At 47.4% G+C, this 20,781-nt stretch overlaps 1 protein-coding gene across 3 annotated transcripts in view; it reads left to right on the plus strand.

Annotated features, from left to right (window-relative positions):
* The window catches only part of Loxhd1 (lipoxygenase homology PLAT domains 1), a 150,660-nt gene that overhangs the window by 109,022 nt on the left and 20,857 nt on the right, over nt 1–20,781 (plus strand). For 2 of the 3 annotated variants that reach the window (XM_055622789.1, XM_055622791.1), the window contains 6 exons: nt 318–526; nt 1,280–1,465; nt 4,275–4,402; nt 7,102–7,219; nt 8,668–8,842; nt 10,622–10,807. In XM_055622789.1, coding sequence (XP_055478764.1) covers nt 318–526; nt 1,280–1,465; nt 4,275–4,402; nt 7,102–7,219; nt 8,668–8,842; nt 10,622–10,807 — 1,002 coding nt within the window. The remainder of the gene's footprint in view (nt 1–317; nt 527–1,279; nt 1,466–4,274; nt 4,403–7,101; nt 7,220–8,667; nt 8,843–10,621; nt 10,808–20,781) is intronic. The other variant, XM_055622790.1, reaches the window with a different exon arrangement.

Below are 20,781 nucleotides of genomic sequence, written 5' to 3' on the forward strand. Positions count from 1 at the left end.
GCCCCAGACCTAGTGGGAAGTTGTCCATGTTCTTCCTTGCCTGGGAGGGAAAGATTCACCTAAGATAATCGATTAAATGGGGCTTTCAAAAGCTTGACACTGCAAAGGATACAAGGAGGCCCTCTTGGGTCTTTCATTGGGCATTACTGATTACTCATTCCTGAAGAGCAGACACACACCATGAAGTTGCAGCCTATCTGAAAGTCTTCGTTGCACTTGGTATCTGAGCGAGTGAGGAAGGAGAGGGTCCTCCCAAGGTCATTGTGGATCTGAAGCCCACAAGACAGCCTGCTGTGATGCTAACCGATCTCTTGCAGTGATCCCCTACTACGTGTCTGTGACCACGGGGAAGCACAAGGATGCGGCCACGGACAGCCGGGCCTTTGTCGTGCTCATTGGGGAGGACGATGAACGCACCAACCGCATCTGGCTGGACTACCCCCAGGGGAAGCGAGGCTTCAGCTGCGGCTCTGTGGAGGAGTTCTACGTCGGCGGCTTGGATGTGGGCATCATCAAGAAAGTAGAGGTGCTGGCACTGGGTCCCCTTGACGATGACCCCCCGATAAAAACAACTGGTGGGGGCGGGAAACTGTGGACAGACAGAACAGTGACCTGGAGCTCCTCTGGGGTACAGGCAGATCCCCCGCCTCACCACCAGGGTGTGGGGTGACCTCAGGTTTCCTATTTCTGCCTCGTGAGTAGAGATAACCCTGTGTACCCGTTTCCCCATTGCTGTGTTAAAAGTTAACATCAAGCTGGTAACTGAAAACAACCCAGGTGTGTGCCTTGTCCTGGGTCAGGAGTCTGGCTGGAACTTCTCAGGGCCTCCTGAGATGAAAGTAAAGCATGACCCAGCCTGTGGTATTTTCTTGAGCCTCCATTCTTCTCCAAGCCTACTAGCTGTTGGGCAGACCATTCTCTTGCTATTGGGGGTAAGGCCTTCATTTCCTGTTACTCCTTGCCTAGTGACAATCACCAAAACCTGTCCATGCCCTTCATCCAAGCTTGTCCAGTAGGAGAGCTTGAAGAGCTTGGACGAAAAGTCTCTGACTTTTTCCATCCCTAACACCCATGGTCTCTTTTAAATAGCTCACCCAATGAGGTCACGGCCACTTCATGTTTTGATTAACCCTGATAAATCACCTGTCCTCCATGGAAGTCCTGATGCATATTGGGAGGAAATGCCTGGAGGGAGAGCACAAGCCGGGAGAGGACACTGAGCAGGGAAGGCTTTTTCTCAGCTCTGTCCAGATCCTCACAGGGATGATGTATCTCACAGCTGGGCCACGATGGAGCCTCCCCTGAGAGCTGCTGGCTGGTAGAGGAGCTGTGCTTGGCAGTGCCCACCCAGGGTACCAAGTACACATTACGCTGCAACTGTTGGCTTGCCAAGGACCGAGGCGATGGTGTCACCTCCCGTGTCTTTGACCTCCTGGATGCCATGGTTGTGAACATCGGGGTGAAGGTATGTGTGTGTGTCTTCTGCAAGTAGGAGACACAGGGAAGAGGAATGTGAAGGAGGTAGGAGAGCTGTCGCTGGGATATGGACAGAAGCTGTAGCCTGGAAAGATGGCTGGACTCACTTAGCTGAGGAGACTGCTGCCTTTTGGTCTGCTGCTGTGTTTCGTTGGGGAAGTCTCCTCTTCTCCTACACCACATGCAAAAAACATTTCCCTTCATTGCCTGTTCTGTGCTCAGTCTTGGCCAAAACCAATGAGATGGCTAACAGTCCCTGAAGGGCTTTGGGTGGTATCAGCTCTGCCCAGATCACATCGCACTGCTCTCCACACCCATGGCATAGCAACAAGGCAAGGGACGCCAGAGACTGAGGGCCTCAGGATCTCACAGTATATCAGTGACATGACATCCATCACATCAAGAAAAGCCAAGAAGGCATGAGGTTTACTTTCTGTCTAATGGGTCACATGAGCTGGGGCGAGTTGCAAAACCTCATACGTCAGGGTCAGGCAGGAGGCAGGTGGTCCAACGACAAACACCTAGCTAGCGGCCTCCTGCTCACCTGCTTCTCTCTCTCTTTCATGGGCTGTGGAGCCAACAGCAGCCCAGCTCTGTTCAGTCAGGCCACCTACCGAGGTCAGGGCCAAGCAAGCCTTCCTGTGCTGAGATGGGAGCCGCCAAGAGGGACTGAACTCTGCACTCCAAATCCTCCACAGGAAACTGTGCCTGTGCCTGCCCTCCCCAGCAGGGGAGTCGGGGGCAGGGCAACTTCCTGAAACACAGCCATCTCCCTCTGTGACCAGATGGATAGTGTGGGTGAGCCTGCCGTCTATCCTGGGCTTCTTCCCTGACCCACTTCCCAGCCTCTGTGTGTCTCTGAGCCCACCCCTCGCCCCCATACACACCACACCCTGCTCAGCACAGCTCTTTCCAGCTCTGTCGGGGAAAACCAGGGCCACATCCCACTGTTCACAGCAAAGACCGTAGGCTAGTCAGTACACAGACTGCGGGGCCCTTCAAGGACCTTAGGCTAGTCAGTACACAGACTGCGGGGCCCTTCAGGGACCTTAGGCTAGTCAGTACACAGACTGCGGGGCCCTTCAGGGACCTTAGGCTAGTCAGTACACAGACTGCGGGGCCCTTCAAGGACCATAGGCTAGTCACTGTACCAACTGCAGGGCCGTTCAGGAACATAGACTAGCCATGAGAGGAACTGCAGGGCCGTTCAGGAACATAGGCTAGCCACAAGAGGAACTGCAGGGCCCTTTGTGCTGTCCTCTCTCCAGGAAACCAGCCAGAGTGGCAGGAGCCCAGCCCTGCTTCCATCTCTCATTTGGAAACATGTCAATTATCTAAAAAGACCTGTGTCTGTAAATGAAGAGAATGAGGGACCCAGAGAACAAAGGAACTAGCAGGGCCTGACCTCAGAAGCTGGTCTCTTTCAGGCCATCAACACCCTTTTCTGACCTTTCTATCTTTTGTGCCTGTGTGGATAAGAGAAAGAAAGGCACTGCCTGTGCTCAGTAATTCTTCCAGTCCTATACTTGTCCATTCCCCACAATGATATCCTGTGCTCTGCTGAGAGCCAAGCTTTCCCATGCTGCTGCTGACCCTGGAGAAGAGTGTAGGTACATCTGGAACAGTGACCAGGATGTGGCCACGGTCACACATAGCACACACAGTTCATGGTCCAAGTCTTCCTGAAGAGCATGGGGGCTGGACAGTGGCCTGGGTACGACAGGATGCGGCAGGCTTGCCGTTCCTCCACCTCTCCTCAGCTCTCAGAGCTACTAGTCTGTCTGTGGGTACCTGTTAAGAAGGGATGAATAAAAAACCCAAGACCACAGGGTGCCACACACAGGTGACACCTCCACCCAAGGCCACCTCTGAAGAAGAGCCTTCAAAGTGCCTCAAGTCAGACACTCAGGCAAGACAAGCTCTGCTCCCCCTGCCCCACCCAGGGCCTGAAGATAAATAAAGGGAATATGGTCCTTTAGGAGCAAAATCCAAATCTAGAGTGGAAATTGGATGAACAGGTAATTGACTGCCGGCTTCATAAGTAGCTTGAGGCAGAACTCTCAAAGCATGCGCATGCGCGCGCGCGCGCACACACACACACACACACACACACACACACGCGTATCCCCACAGATGTCTTGCTCACAGACATCAGGGCTAGCTGGGTATGACAGGAAGTTGGGGACATTCGGACCCACTGCAGCATCCTCACCCGTATAGCCTGACCACACACATAGTGCCAGACTGTCCGTATACATGGCACCACACTACACAGATGGTCCACACTATGTACATGCATGGACATCATACACATGGTACCAGACCATGTACTTGTATAGCTCCTCCACACACATGGTAGGCCCAGTGCCAGCACCAACTGTATTTCAGCCACCTGCATATCTCATGAGTCTACAAGGATTGTCTCCCCCTCCCCATCTCTCTGTAAAGGGAGAAAGGATAGGGCCGGGGCATCTGTCCTAGGTAAAAAGCTAGCAGAAGGCAGACCTGGATAGATGGAGCTCTTCATGCTCCCAAGACCACTGTCCTGCCTTCGCAGGGCTCATGTGGGTGGGCTCCCATAGCCTATAGCCTCTGCCAGAGCCCCAGCTGTGTGATTACGGTGGGGCGAGGTGGGGCGAGGTGGGGCTGGACTGGCTTTGCTTCCTGGTCAACTGCACTAGACTCAGCTCACAGCTGCAGGACTTGGAGAGCGTGTCTCTTCTCCCTGGGGACACTGATGGGTCAGGTGGTTTGGTGGGTGGGGCTGAGGGTCAGAAACTCGAACCCTCTCGTGGCAGGTGCTCTATGAAATGACAGTGTGGACTGGTGACGTGGTCGGTGGAGGCACAGACTCCAACATCTTCATGACCCTCTATGGCATCAACGGGAGCACGGAAGAGGTGCAGCTGGACAAAAAGAAGGCCAGGTACCCAGCAGGAGCTTGACCCCACAGCCCGATCACCTCTGACCTCCTCTATCCTCAGCCACGCTGTCTTCAGGCATGCTGGCTCTGTCCCACCCACTGTATGCCATAAGGCTCCCTAGCTGTCTTTTGTTGCTCTTTTCCCACACTTTTCCCTTTCAAGAGCCAGATTAAATATCCCTGCTCCAGGAAGCCTTCATTGAGTACCAAAACCCATGACAATGTTTCCTCCTTTAAACTAATACTTATGTTATGTGTATGAGTGTTTTATCTGCCTGTATGTTTGTGCACCACTTGGGTGCCTAGTGCCTGTGGAGGCCAGAAGAGGGTGTCAGACACCCTAAGACTGGAGTCACAGATAGTTATGAACTGCCATGTGGAGCTGTGAATAGAACCCTGGCATTCTGGGAGAGTGGCCAGTATTCTTAACCTCTACACCGCCTCTCCAACCCACTTCTTCTTCTGTTCACTCATCTGATCTTCCAAAAATGTTCACCCGAAGGCCCGTATGGCTGACATTGCTTCATCTTATTCATGTCATGGTTTTGTTCCATGCACTGTATCAGGTGAAATGTCCCAGCGGGAGAAGCAGCGTGAAGGGTGCATGGAGTTCCTCTGCTTTTGTGGCTTTTCTGCGTCTAAAATGATTGCAAAATAGAAGTGATCAGCTTTCATAACATTAACAAATGGTCCATGAGGGTGAGGATGGTAGTGATGGAGGTGACAAAGGGGGTAGGCTGCTGAAGCAATGCAGACCAGGCAGAGATTTCTTCCCACACTCACAGCAGCTCATCCCAGGGACCTGCTAAGGGTCCTTTGCTGCCCTCTCTTACACTTCCACCCTCTTGGTATGCAAGCACCATGGTGACAACCTTGGGATGGCTCACACTGAGTACCCACTCGATGCCTGGCACTGCTCAACGAGCCTTGTCACCTGTTTTAATCCAGGGCACCCCTTTAGTCTGCACTGTTAGCATCTCCCACTTGTGATGAAGTCCTGAGGCACAAAGAGAGAAAGTAAATAGTCCAAGGTCACTGGGGTTTGAACTCAGAAATCTTGGGGAAAAAAATGAAGCACCCCTGAGGGCAGAGGTGATTTATTTAGAGCTTGCTGTGAAGCTGGTCAGGTAATGTTTTCAGGTACGGTGATGTGGAAGGGTGTGTTGTGAAGCATCATTGTGGCTTGGTGAGGCATGCTGAAAATCAGGCATCCCATGTGACTGAATTAGTGAGACATGTTGTTTCTCCTTTTGGTCCTGAGCTGGGAAACTGGAACCAAATAAGGAAGCTGGTAGTCGATGGACAAGTGGTCATTGTGAGCCAGGTGCCAAGGAGGCTTTGGGTCGGGGCTTGATTTCTAGGCATGGTCTGGTGATACCCCATCGCATGTTCGGTTCCTGCTAGTCTCCTCTCTGCTCCAACACCCTGACACCCGGTCATGTGGACAGACTTTCTCTGCATAGGTTAATGGTGAGAGGGAAACTGCATGTCCTACTTGATCTGGCATGAAGCTCCTTCCTGAGCCACGCCTCGCTTTGCTGCATCTGCTCCCAGGAGGGGTTCTCCCATGTCAGGGCTGTCTTAGAGGCAGATGAGGACAGAATGAGCTCTAGGTGTGTGTCATAATCACTGCATGGGGCTGTTCAGGGAGACACATATCCCCCAAAAAAGCTGTGTGGCCCAGATGAGGGCCAGAACATACACACATATGCATACACATGTACAGAGACATTATGGAGTGCTTGTGGTAGGCCCCTGTCACTGTGGGGTGCTTACAGTAGGGCCCTATTATGGCACAGCGAGGCCCCTATTGTCAGTTGCAATCAGGAGCAACTCATTCTCCTCATCTAAGCTCCCCACCTCTAGAGAAATCTGATGGTCACGAAACACACACCTGTGAATTGTCAAAGGAGAAGTAATGTGAACTAACACTATCTCCAAGGTGAGGAAGTCCCTCGCCCTCAATCTGTGGCACACAGCCTCACTAGCCCTGGGCATGGTCTGTTTTAAGTGTGTCTTGTACCCAGAGGCCGCTCAGAGTCGCCTGTTCAGGACCACCTGCACCACCACAGGACCCTACCAGCAGTATCATAGAATCAGTCCGCAGCCAAACAACCAGTCAGGACTTGTGCGAAGAGCAGCAAAGACTAAGGGTAGAACTCTGAGATGATGCAGCCATCGGACAGGAGAAAGATGGCCATAGCAATGCGGCCTTGAGCCTGCTGCCGCTTCACAACTGTCAGGGACACGGACCAGTCCAGAGCCACTGTGCTCAGCTGCACAATTTCACACACAGAAATGAGGCTGATCTGGAGGTGTACTGCCTGCCCCGCCCGTTAGGGAGACCTTGTCACTCATAGAATGTCACCTAAAGCTTTTTCAGGTATGAACTTTTTCTTTTTACCTTTAAAGTTGGCTTCCCGTCTATTTGGTCTCCAGGATAGCCTTAACCACAGGGTGTCATTCTCCCTAGATTACGAGTGGGGAGCCCCGGTCCCAGAGAGGAAGGTAGGAAACTAGCAAATGAGAGCAAAACTCAAAGCTGTCAGCTCTGGGTTCGGGGATATGGCTATCATCCAAGCCTTCTTGGATCCCACCTGGGGTGCAAAAGGTGGGCAGCTGGGAAATTGCCGGGAGCAGGAAGGCACCTGGTCTATCACCAGGTTGGCTTACCAACGTCCCTTCTTCATTCCCACCCTCAGGTTTGAGAGGGAACAAAATGACACCTTCATCATGGAGATCCTGGACATTGCTCCCTTCACCAAGATGCGCATCCGCATTGATGGAATGGGTAGCCGGCCAGAGTGGTTCCTGGAGAGGGTAACGTGGAGCCCTCCCTCTGTCCCTACCCACCTCTCCTCCATGCCATTTGGTTATAAGTGACCTTATAATGCAGCTGTCCTGACCATGGACTTTGGTGTGAATTAATTGGGAAGTGAAGCTTTATTTGTGTCTAGAAAGAGCTGGATTACTGCCAGAAAACCCAGCACAGTGGGCAGAGCCTGGAAAAGGTTCAGAGTGAGCACCATTTGGGACAAGAGCTGGAGGGATTAGCAGTGCAGACTTGAGGCAGTGAGAGCTGGGCGGATGGTGGGCTTTTCTGAACCCTGTAATTACACTGTTAGGTAGCTGCTCTCTGGAGGAGCCTGAACTCACCCAGGCAGCCAGGCTGCAGCCCATCCCTGGGCTCTCAGGCAGGCTGAGTGCATCCTTAACAGGGATAGTGAGAAAGTTACATCAAGTGGAAGCGTGACATGGCTTTGTTTTGCCTCCATCTTCCCCTCTCAAGCACACAGCATACAGAACGCATCACATACCACACATAGTCACAGGCTCAGCTTCTCCCAAGGACAGACGGTGTCTGTGCTCCTCATTACCCTTGCGAGACTCTGACACCGGGGACCAGGGGACAGCCACTGGCACTGTTATAGAGCAGAGGGCTCCCAGGGCACAGCTCAGCTTGCTCTGTTTTCATGAGAACAAATGACAATGATGACAGTCCCACAGGCATGCTCCAGTGTCAAACGGGCTGGCACTGGTGTCGGATGCTCTCCTTGTACGGTGTGAGACAGCTTCCTGCAGCTGTGTGACAAAGCTCCAGAATTTCAGTAACGAAGGTGCAGGCAGGCTGGGTGTCCTCTGAACACAGCAGAGGGTCTGACCTTGGCTGTCCTCAAGCGCTACCAGCGGTCACATAGCACTTTTCCCAGTGTATATGTTGTTGTGTGTAAATTCCCCCATTCTGTGACCTCATCTTAACTGATTATTATTAAGCTTGTATCTCAAGACTTTGATGATTGGAACTTGAATATCTAACACTCAGGGTTGAGGGAATACAGTTTAATTTATAACACAAATCCTTCTGCAAGCTTGTCTGAAATAGTCTTCCCACCCCTCGTCCACCCAAGGCCATCTGTCCTGGTTCTCCTCAGGCTCTCCGTTCCCTATATAGCCATTGCAGACTGTCAGTGAGCTGACAATACTGAGTCCAGGCCAACCTGGAAAATGTCAGCGCCCTGCTCCAAGGCTAGTAATGGGTTAATTAGTTTTATTTTCTATCACTTATTCAGCAAACATTTTCTATACATCATGTTAGGCATTGCTGTGGAAGCCTTTTCAGATAAATTTCCAATTTCCGGTTTGCATGGGACTTTCAGTAAAGGGTATAAGCAGAGCCCTCCCTACACCCAGAAATCTGAATCAGGGAGTTTGGGGTGGCGGTGGGATTCGGGGAATGGAGAGCCCATTTCTTCATGGCCCCTCTCCAGATCCTGCTGAAGAACATGAACACAGAAGATCTGACAATGTTCTACTACGGAGACTGGCTGTCCCAAAGGAAGGGCAAGAAGACATTGGTGTGTGAGATGTGTGCAGTCATTGATGGAGAGGAGATGATGGAGTGGACATCCTACACAGTCTCAGTGAAGACCAGTGACATCTTGGGTAGGCTGTGGCCTCCTGCCTCCTCTCCCCTTGCCTTCCACTCTTGAACGCTCCTAATCAGGACATTTTTCTTCATGTAACCTTCTGAAGTCATATCATCTCCATAGTGCATCACAGTCTGTGGGGAGAGTATTTCCTCCCAATGACCAAGCTGGTTTCTTCCCCAACCCCCCACAGAAACAGAGAAGATAACCTCAGCCGCACAGCCTTTGCTTGGCAAAGAGCCTGCTGCTTCTGCTATTGTATGCGTCTCACCCTGGCACTGTGACCCTTGGCACATCTGTGCTTCACATCTGTATGCGACTCTGGGGACCGAGGACAAAGATGTGGCTCCAGGGGACCCACAAGTCTCATAGTCTGCTGGAGCTAACACACCATTAGCCAAGACAGATGTCAGCCTAGGTGCTTCTGGGGAGCTTTGCCCCTATATATAGGGGCAAGGGCCACAGAGGCATCCCAGAAAGTTGCCAAAGTCATCTTTGGCATTTCTGGACTTGACTTGGCGAGTCAAGTCCAGAAAGATAAACAAAGCCATTGAGCTGACAGGATGCTAAGAAGAAAAGCTTCTCAGCAAAGAAAGGGGTAGCCCTGATCTAGCCAGGAGGCAGTGCCTCCTGCCTTCCTTCCCCTAGCCAGGGCCTCTCTGCAAGAACCATGGACAGGAATTTGGCAGATTCATTCACATTCACCCTAGATGACTTGTTGGTCATGAGTCAAGAGAGCTCACGCTTTTAACACAGCAGTTTGCCAAAGAAGCAGCTGTGCTGGTGGAAATCTCAGCCTCAAGAGATGGGTCAGTAAATCTGGTAGAGTTTGTTTCTAGCTTGTTCCTTCCTTCTTTTCTCCTCACAGTGGGTCTTCCTCTTTATCTCTTGACGTTCCCAGTGTCCACATGCTTCGAAGGGCCTCTTTTCATTCCTTTATGGTATGCTCTCAGAAAAAGAATTAAGTTCATTGATGGTAACACGTATGTGACAGGAAAGCTTCACAAATAGCTCTTTCAGGAACTCTGGCTTCTTAAACATGGCCAACGCCTGTTTGAAGCACCTCCCTGTGAACATGCATTTCTGTGCTAAGTATTTGTGTTACTTTGATTGCAATTAGACCAACAGTAATTGCAGCATGCAAAGAGAAGGCTAGGGAGAGAACTGGACACGTAGGTGGCAGTGCTTACTCAGCGGGCCGAGGTTGGCTGATATGGATGATTAGAAATGAATCTTAACCAGGCCTGGATGGAGGGGCTCAGCAAGACTAAGCTGAGACAGGTTTATTCCAAGCAGTATACATTTATCAGAAGCAGAATATAATGATGGTTGCCAGGATCAATACAGTGGCAGTTGCCAGGATACAATGATATTGGCACTCTATACAGAGTACACAAGATTAATGTCTAAGACTAATTGTTGTATCAAGGTTCTAAATGCTTTATTGACTTCTAGGGGACATGGAGAATCACAAGGCAGCCTGAATGCCTCACTGCCTGAGGGAGTTCCTCAGTTTCTTAGGAACTGAAGGGCACACAGTGCCCCAAGAACCATGGACTCCAACCAGAAAAACCTATGACTCATGCCTCTCAAGGCAACTAGGCCAGGCCAGCTCCATGATTCCCTGCAACACCTAAGAGGCTCAGACCACTTCTGGCCTTTCTGATTTTGCCCTTAGTCTCACTGACTCTAGATTCTGTCCCCATGTGTCCCAAGGGTCTGGGAATATGGCTAAGGCAGAGGGCTTTATCAAGAGACCCCAGTTCCCAGAGCCTCACCCTGTGTGTTTCCCAAGGGGCAGGCACAGATGCCAATGTGTTCATCATCATCTTTGGGGAAAATGGGGACAGCGGGACCCTGGCCCTGAAGCAGTCAGCCAACTGGAACAAGTTTGAGCGGAACAACACGGACACCTTCAGCTTCTCCGACATGCTGAGCCTGGGCCACCTCTGCAAACTGAGGGTCTGGCACGACAACAAAGGTAGCTACGGCCTGAGATAGGGTGGTAAAGGGTCTCCCTGGGATGGTGCTCCCTGGGCCCTCTGACTTTCTACTCCAGCTGGAAGGCGAGTCAGCCATGATTGCTGCATTTGGATGCACCATCAGTTAGAAGACCGGTGTTATACTGTAACTTATTTCCTTCTGTTTCTCCCTGGGTTATTAATGATTCTTCATTTCTGCAATATCTGAGCATGGATTCTACTTAGTTCAGGCATAAAAAAAAATTAGAAAAAAAGAGGATTCAGTTGGGTTAGTAGCTCAAATGTAACATAATTGCTTAGCATGCAAAAGGTCCTGTTTTCTACACCTGGAGGAGAGAGTGTGAGGGGGAAAGGGCAGGAGGAAGTGGGAAGAGGGAGAAGTGGAGGGAGGAAGGGAGTCTCACCAAGTCCACTTCCCATGGATTTTCTACATGTTTTCCCTTGCAACACTGAGTTTGGAGGTCGCTACATTCACTCATAAGTTTAAACAGGATACAAGCCAAGTGAGAACTTTACTTTTTAACTCCAAGGCACTTACAGGGTACTTTATCTGTTGCTGTGATGGAGTCCGTGGCCTCTACATTCCTTTGACCACAGCTTTGCTCTCTGCAGGTATCTCTTTACTCTGGCTTTGCACCTGCAGCTTCTGTTTGATATCAGAGTTCATTATCAGACTTAGTCACCTCCGTGCTTGCTGCTTCCTCCAATTCATCTCTAGTGTCCTCGGTCAAACTAGCTTCCCCTGAGCTGTCTGCTTAAGTCCCTCTCCTGCCTTGCTGTCTCCTCCTACAAAGCTGTCCTGAGGCTCTTCAAATCCCACTGCAGCTGGTCATTGACAGACCCAACTCCGCAGCTGGCTACACTTCCAGAAGGAGCAATAGCACGGATTTGTTTCAACATGGAGTCATAGTCAAAGCATTTCCCATATGACAATAATCTCAGATAAGGCATAAAAAACAGCTGCTCTTCAAAACAATAACAGTGACAGAGCACTTCACAGCTGTCAGATTTCCTCCATCTATTATGTCATTCATGCCCTGAACATCTATGTGTTCCTGGTGGGCCTGGGACCCTGTGAGGTAGCAAGAGATGCAAATATTTGATCATTCAGTGTGTTTTGTGACCTTAAATTACAAAAGGATGGTACTGGTTCTCTGCTCTGTAACCAAAGAACATTGAGGCCTTAGGATGTCCATTTCAGGACCACCGAACAGCAAATGGACCAGCCAGCAGTCATCAGCAAGTATTCTGATGTTCTTTTGATCCACCATGTCCATCCCGCTGACCATAATTCTGCATCTTGACTGCCCTCATGCCAGAGAACCTGGAAGGAAGATGGCGGTGTGAGCAAAAGCATCCTCTGCTTTATTATCAGGTGTTCAGGACAGGACTCTCATCCCAACAAAGTGCAGTGCTTAGGAGCTCCTCTTCATCACTGGGACAAAATAAGAAAATAAGGGCTGGAGAGATGGCTCAGCAGTTAAAAGCACTGTCTGCTCTTCCAAAGGTCATGAGTTCAATTCCCAGCAACCACATGGTGGCTCACAACCATCTATAATGTGAACTGATTCCTTCTTCTGGCAGATGTAAATGCAGATAGAACACTCATCTACATAAAATAAAAAAATCTTTAAGAAAAATAAAATAAGGGAGGAAGAATTTCTATTGGGTGAGTGTCCGAGCATTCAGGTAATGGTAAGCCAGCTCCCTTGCTTGTGGGATGTGGTGAGGTAGAACATCATGAAGGAAGGGCATGACCAAGGAAGGTTGCTCATCTCACTGCAGCCAAGAGAGGCAGAGAGGAACACAGCCAGGGGCCTGAGCTCTTGCCTTTCAATAACTACCCCAGTGACCCCACTTTCCTCCAGCTGACCCCACCTTGCACAGTCCCACTTGCCTGTTTACATAGTAATTTTATTAATTAGGTCCTAGGCTGTGCTTTATTAACCTCCTGGCCTAGTCAGTTTTAAAATCAAGATTAGTCACCTCAGGTGGCATCACAAGTCTGTGGAGAGACCCATACCTCCACTGAGGAGCCACCACAAAGCTTCTGAATTCTCTCCCTGCTGCCATCTCCCAAGATATTCCTATTAGTGGGTTGATTGGCAATCCAAAGTCTGAATGAATGAATGATACCATAGTCTTCTGCCACAGATACTTCAAAAGAGCAGGCTCAGCCTCTGATATGGCATGCCACAGTGACTTCCTCAGTCAAAACAAATGTGCAAACCCCAAGCCACAGGTGTACGTCTGCATAGGCCTTATCAGAAAGACCCAACAGAGCTAGGTGTGGTGGTACCGCCTTTAATCCCAGTGCTAGGGAAGGCAGAAGCAGGATTGATGTGAGTTTGAGGCCAGCCTGGTCTACCAAATGAGTCCAGGATGGGCAAGGCTACACAGAGAAACCCTGTTTTGAAAAATAAAACAAACAAGACCAAATAGACTAGACTGATGGTGCCAGTGTGGAGGAAAGAGGGCAGAAGACAGTCTTCAAGACTTCTGTCACACCCTCCACCTCAGAAACATTAGAACTCATGCCCAAAAAGGAAGATTGCAATACCCAGGCAGCCGAAACCAACGGCCACACAGCAAGACAGGGAGACCTTAGTAACTTCTAGTTAGGCCCCAAAGTAGACAGGGAAGAAGCTTGTGTCAACTAAGCCCATCACTGTTTCTCAAAAAGGAACACCACACCAGAACTATTGCAACATGGGAGTTTCACTCATGGGGTGAGGGTAGGGATATGACCAAGAGGCTGAGGATGTCCTTCTTTAGGAAAGACCATGCTTTTGTAGAAACCAGCTCTCTTTGGGAGCTGTGGAACTGTCCGAGGTTCTGACTTCTAGTTTCTGTTCACTCTGGACTTCATAGCCAGATGTGGGCTTTGTGACTTCATAACTCACTCACTCACTTATTTATTTAGTTCTTTTTTTTACTTCCTCCATTACCTTATTCCTTCTCTTTAGTTTCTTTCTTTCTTGTTTTTGTTGTTTGTTTGCTTGTTTCTGAGGCCTCACACAGTAGCCTAGGTGAGCAGGAGACTCACTATATATTTCATTTTGGCCTGACAACCCTCTGGCCTCAACCTGCTGAGTGTCACAAATAGAGATGTGAGATACTCCACCCAGGTGTGGCTATCTTCATCCTGACCCCACTTTAGATACTCAGAGGCTTGGCAAAGACATCCATATCTCATGCGTCCTATCCCAAGCTGACAGCACGAAAGACACAGGACTGCGGCTCAATGGTCATAGCTCACACTTCTGTCCTCCAAGTATAAAAGCTCCATCTTATTCCAATCTGGGCCCTATCTACCTATTCATCCCCCGTCTATTTTCTCATGGAGCTGCCAATTCTCACAATGTCTGCTTCCATGGACACTGTATGTTTCTCACTGAGAACCTTCTCAAGTCCTCTTGGATGTTTCATGCTGTACCCTTCCTTCCAATCCAAGAAAGAAGAGGCTCACATCTCTGGTAATATTAGGTCTTACAGGAACCTTTCGTGAGACAGGGACAATGTTTGTTTCCAGTGATGTCCAGGTTTACATGTTCCTGTGGCGTGTTCCTCTTATTTGGTATGACCACACCTTAAATAAAATAAGCAACCAGGCCCTTTACTTCTGTAGCTCTAACAACCTTCATGATTCAAATGCCAATCTCAGTTAATAGATCAGTGACAGTCAGCTAGCCAAAGTAGCTTTGCAGTTTTGCTGGTTCCAATCCATGACTGATTGACGTCATTGCTTTGCACCCATGACAAGACAGGGCATCATGGCAGGAGTTCTTGGCAGAGCAAGGCCACCCCTATCAGAACCCAGGAAACAAAACAGAAGGAGCGTGTCATCCCCCTCCAAGAGCACATCCTCTCATACCTGAGGAACTTCACCAGGCCCTACTTCTGAAAGGTTCTACAACCTCCCAAAATTGCCACCCTGGGAACCAAGCTAAAATTTAGGCCTTGGGTATTTCAGGGAACAATTAAGATCCAAACTATAGCAGACAGGATTAAAGCCATAAACAAGGCTCAATGAAGGGAATGCAGCTTGAGCAGATCAGGGGTGGCTAAAAGAAGATTGAATTTGAATGGGATAACTAAAGGGAAGGAAGAAGAGTGGATAGAGAAATTGTCTTTCTCTCTAAACCAGAGTGCATTTTGGAAGCAGGGACTCATCTGGAGAACTCTACTGCTGAGGACTGGCCGCTCTAGTGAGATCCCAAGCTGTGATGTACTGACTCCATAGCTTCTTGGACATAAACTTAATATAGGAAATGCAAAGTAGCATTTGCTTTCAAATAATGAAGCAATTTAAAATATTTTAAATGTTTCTCTGGAGCTGGAGAGATGGCTCAATGGTTAAGAGCACTTGCTGGTTTTACAAAAGGCTCAGGTTTGGTTCCCAGAATCTACATAGCATCTCATGACTATCTATAACTCTACTTCCAAGGGACCAGATGCCCTCTTCTGGACTCAGTGGGCACCAAACCTGGATGTGGTACACATATATACATATATGCAGGCAAATACACCTACATGTAAAATAAAAATAAATAATAAAATAAAAATCTGTTTCTTTCTACAAATTCCCAGAATTTCTAGTTGAGAGATTTTATTACACAGCAAAATATTTCAGTCCCTGCAATGGAGAGAATGCAGGCTTCTATCATTTATGAATTTTATGAATATGGGTTCAATAAACAAAACTGCTGGTCACTGTCTCCCGAGAGACCCCTCTCCACCAGACACAATGCCAGGGAACCACTCTCAGAAAGCCACAGTCTCTCTGCTTTTTGGTCCTTGTTATGTGGTTTTGCCCTTTTATTTTTTATAATTCTACTCCATTCAGAAAATGCTATGGTACATTTGAGTCTGTGATAGAGATTCTGTGAGTTTTGCTTTCATTCTAAAGACTTTCTCTTTTCCTTACTCTCTTTAATATCTCCCTACAACTGGAGCCCAACCCTTGCTTAAATGTTACCTTGCAAGAGCTCACATATTTTTCACAATCAAGTATTTCACAAGGAAATTCCCAATAGATATTTTCCTATCTACAATTCTGTTACATTCTTATGCATTCCTCAGAATCCATGTTAGTTAGTCAGTGCTTCATGAAGTTTCCTGACTACCCTGAATGAAGTTAAATGCGCTTTGCTCTCCACCCCTTTGATTTCTATATGTCCCTCTATTTGTAGCGTGGTGCCTAATTATAACAGTCTTGCCAATTACAATCGACAGACTTCCATTTTCTTAAGGACAAGGACCTTGTTTGATTGAGATTTGTACTCCCAGTGCCAAGTGTGTATTTAATAGGTCCCTAATAATTATCTGAGTGAGTGAATAGGTTGATGTTCTATATCAGCTTGTTGCAGTTTCTGGATCTGATGTGGTTCCAGATTATTTTCTAGTCATCCATGCAGATCTCGTTCTCTTTTCCAGATGTCTGAGCAGTTTCCAGATGTAGCACATCACATCTGGCATTTAATTAAGTGTTTGTAATTCTCTAAGCCTAGGTGTTGTACGCTCAATAGTGTCTCCTGTTCCCCAAGTTGTTGCTCACCCAGAACCTCAGAGTATGGTTATATTTTTAAATGGAGCCTTTATAGATACGGTTGGTTTTAAATTAAATCATCATTGATCTAGAGTGGTTCTTAAACCTAAAAATGATGTGTGTTCCTTCAAGAAGAAGAAGAGAGACCATGGAAGGATGCAGGAAGGCAGCCATGTGAGGCAACATGGAAACAGAGGTGGAGCTAGCCAGTAGTTATAAGCCAAGAAACAGCAAGGATTGCTGGGAGACACTGAAGCCAAGGCAAGTCAGAAAAACTTATTCAAAGAAAATGACCCTTGCTTGCCTTCAGTCTTCTGGTCTCTAGAATAATGAGATAATATTTTTCTGTTGTTTTTCTAAACATCAATCTGTGGTAGTAATTTTTGTAGCTCCGGGAAAATAAAAGAGTGAGGAATAACTTTAAGAAACAGTAAAGATTTGCCTGGTGTCCCAGTTCAGCCATGTGCATGCTGTAGAGAATCTACTTCAGGACCTGCTGCTGATGGAAAGGGAGTCAAGCCACTGGGACCAAGAAAAACACAGCAAACCAAAGTACACAGTTCTATTGCAAGCTCAGTGTCAGAGATGCTAACTGCTGCACATTAAGTACAGCAAGACTGAATGGTCCAGTAATAATGCTTGCAATGCTATCAACTTTCATAACTTGAATCTCTACAGCCCTAAAATCTGTCTTCCAGCAACTGAGAGACAGAAACAAGCCATCCTCTAAGCTTGAAAAAGGAAACAGTCTGGTGTAGGTGACATCATCAACTAGCTTTGACTCACACTACGGACTTTCTACTTAATCCCAGCTGCCAGTACTTCTGCCTTGTGTCGTGATCCCAAGCATGCATCCCAACACGACTGTACTTCCCTGCCTCTGGGTAGAAAGTGCCTTTATGTCTTCCTCTTCTCAACAAAAACTTACTGTTCAGCCTCGAGGCCAGAACATGGAGGCAGGAACTGAAGCAGAGCCCATGGAGGGGTGCTGCTTACTGGCTTGCTCACCATAGCTTGCTCAGCCAGATCTCTTTTAGCATCCAGGACCACAGCCAACGAGTGGCAGTTACTAGTGAACTGAACCCACGCACATCAATCATCGACCAAGATGATGCACTGTGGATTTGCCCTCTGGCCAATCTATTGGGACCATTTTTTTTTTTTAGTTGAGGGTCCCTCTTCCAAAGTGACTCTAGATTGTGTTGAGTTGACATAAAACCAGCCAGCCCACTTGGCTTGTAGTCCCATGAGGAGTTCCACTGTCTTGGGCATTGCCTTTCCCTGATGACAATTCACTACCTATGATATAAGAGGGAATTAGTCTAGTTTAATGGAACTTAATTACATATTTCTTTAAGGCTCTCAAATCTTTCATTTTATTTCATGTCCTCAACATAAAGAGATTTAGTTTCCTCCAGGGCTAAAGATTTCCTTGTGCCTTGACTGAAAACAAACAAACAACAACAAAAATGGTGTGTGGGGGTGGGGCTGGCCATAAACCTCAGATGAGCTCATGATTAAGTCCTCTAGATACCTACACCCCTTCTCCAGACAGGTTTTTGTGCACATATCTAGACTATCTGGGCTTTCTTGATGTATATTTTCCCGTGCAAAAACCTGACACCCATTTATCCAGTTTCTTCTCTTCATTGTGAAAACCCTGCAAGAGGGGGGAGAGGGTTCAGCACCGCGGACAGCGCCATCCTCCTCCAAGCTGCAGCTAGATGCTGTTCACTGTCTTAGATTCCAGACTCCCCAGAGAGCTTGACACTGATTCCTGCTTTGGATAGCAAAGACTGTCTGATGGCCTTGGTCCCATGATGACTCTTGGGTACAAACAAACTTTGAGTCATTGATATGATCCCCTTTCCCTTGTAGGGAGAGAAGTGGGTGTCCTTTCCACACTTTGGTCCTGAAAGCAGGATAAAACCATGAGTAGGTGAACTACGTAGTTGGAACACAAATCCTGAGGAGAGCCAGGCCCTCACTCAATTCCTCTCTACAGAAGCTTTCTCTTTCAAGGATGGAAATTTAGATGTTCACACAAGCTAAGGCTGCTGAGCATGTCTTTAACTCCAGCCTTTGTCATACTTTCTTCATACCAATTTCCCCCGCCCCAACTCCATCTTGTCCTTGCACAAAAATGTGTGAGAACAAATGTGTTTTGTTTGAAATTCTTCTGCCAAAAAGTAAATATTTCTAAACAAATATATAAGTGAGGCCACAAATGTTTGGCTAACTTAAATCATAGTGTTTTCATCCTCTGGATCTGCTTAGGAGAAGGGGCAAGCGTTAAATTAGTAAAAACTTTTGACCTTTGGGGTGTGTTTAACTTAGTGAAAACTTTTAAATGTGCACAAAAGTGAAGAAAATAGCAACACCAACTCCCATCTGTCTATCAGTTCAAAGAATATGCTTTATCACATCCACTTAACTGTTTGATTTTGTCTTTCATTCTTGACTCCTCTCTGGTTGCCAGAAAATATGAAGCCAAATCCTAAATTTTGTACTGCCTCATTCCAAACACACTCACACTTACTGTATTTCTCCTTTGGAAATGGACTTTTTTTCCTGTAAAACCACCTCACCATCATCACACTTAACAATAATTCAGTTTCTACTATAGAACACATTTCCCCAGTGTATGTACTAGGAAAATGCACTTATAAATTATGTGCTGTACATGGAAGAGTGTACGGAATATTGAGGAAATGCGTGTGGATACAGTAGCATGTAGGAAGAAGGCTTGCTCTTACTAGTGCTAATACCAAATTCTGGATTCAACACTTGCAAGTGTGGTTGCTCCATTGTAAATTTCCTTCCTAACTCTCTATCTAATGGCTTCATCTGGTGATGATCAATTAGAATTACAAATGTGATGCTATAATTCTATCATTTCTCTTCCACTCACCAGCTAGGGGTTTTCTTTTTAAAAAATTTTCCCCTGCGGCTATTTGAATGCCACAAAATACAGTTTGAAGAAGAAAATCAAGATAAATGATTAATTCTTCTACTTAATTTTAATTACCCAGATAGCTTTTATAGTACTCAACAAATTGTAATAATGTGTTTATTTTCTAATCTGTCTTGCTCTTCTTGCTTCCTCTGGTTAAATGAAGGCTCTGCTTCACAAAGAATTTTCAACCACAAAAATGATTGACATTTTTTGAATAATGTAAGTCCATAGAAATAGGAAGGGCCTCAGAAATAATCAGAGGGCTGATACAGTGTGCTCACTTAGGCAGAAACACTGAGGCCCGAACTCAGATCTGCCAAATTCCAAGGACTTGCCTGGGCCTCTGAGATAAGGCCCTTGAGAGCATTTGAAAGGATGATAGCTCGTCTTCTATTCTTCCATACCCAGGGCTCTCTGAAGGTGCTGTAGCTCACTTCAAACCATTCATGATCTTGCTGAGGAAAAGTGAGTCAGCCATATGGGCTTTTAGCTTCTTACGGGTTATTTTTAGGGAAGGTGTTGCTTGGTGAAGCGAATCTTTCTACCTGAGAAGAATCTCAATGGTTTGCACTGGATAAAAATACTGACAGTTGACTTTTTGATGGTGAAAATAATTTATCGCTTCTATGATCATTGAATACTAAGTAATATAATTAAGAGGTCGTAAGACACGATTTTCACTCCCTGATGTTGGAGAAGTCAGACTCAAATATAAAAATAGTCTTAAAAGAGTTAAGGCATAGTTATAACCTCAGCAGCAGAGATTTCTCAGGACATCAGAGGGGATAGCCAGGAGAACAGACATGTTTTGGTTTCAATCTGGAATGTTCCCCAGGGGCTAAATTTTAAATAGTCTCCCATTAGCCGCACCATTTTGAAGGCTGTGGAGCCTTTAGGAAGCGGGAACCTGGCTGAAGGAAATAATGGGTGCTGTCATTTTTTTTCTGAGTCTGTTATCATGTGAGGGTCTTTGCTACACTTTCCTGCTGTGTAAATCCCGCCATGCCTTCCCTTCCGGCAGAACTGAGTCCCCTGAAACTGTGAGGCCAAATTAACTCTTCCTTCAGTTGTTCCAGTCAGGTATTTGGGTCATGGTGATGGTCAAAATAACTAATACAGTTCAGAAGGAACAGTGTAGACACAGGAACAGCAGAGAGGCTCCAAGGCAGAGAGAGCCGTACTGTGCAGAGAGCATGCAGGTGCTGAGCATAGGGGAATAGCTTGAAGTCCTAATGAGAAAGGGGACGCCAAACGGATACCTAATGAGTCTGTCTCACAAGGGCTGATTGAAATGGTCTAAAGGGAGAACAGAGCCCTTCATGCCACCAGATGCAGAAGGCCATCAGGCTAGTGGGCAGTAAGAAGCATTTGGAAGTCCAAACTGCTACCAGCCTCACTCTCATTCAGCCTGTCATCTCCTATCTGGGGTATTGGGACCCCACAGCAGTTCAGGGTTTCTAGGCCTTTTC

The sequence above is a fragment of the Psammomys obesus genome, unplaced genomic scaffold (assembly GCF_907164565.1).
Source record: "Psammomys obesus unplaced genomic scaffold, mPsaObe1.curated_primary_1811, whole genome shotgun sequence".
Lineage (NCBI taxonomy): Eukaryota > Metazoa > Chordata > Mammalia > Rodentia > Muridae > Psammomys > Psammomys obesus.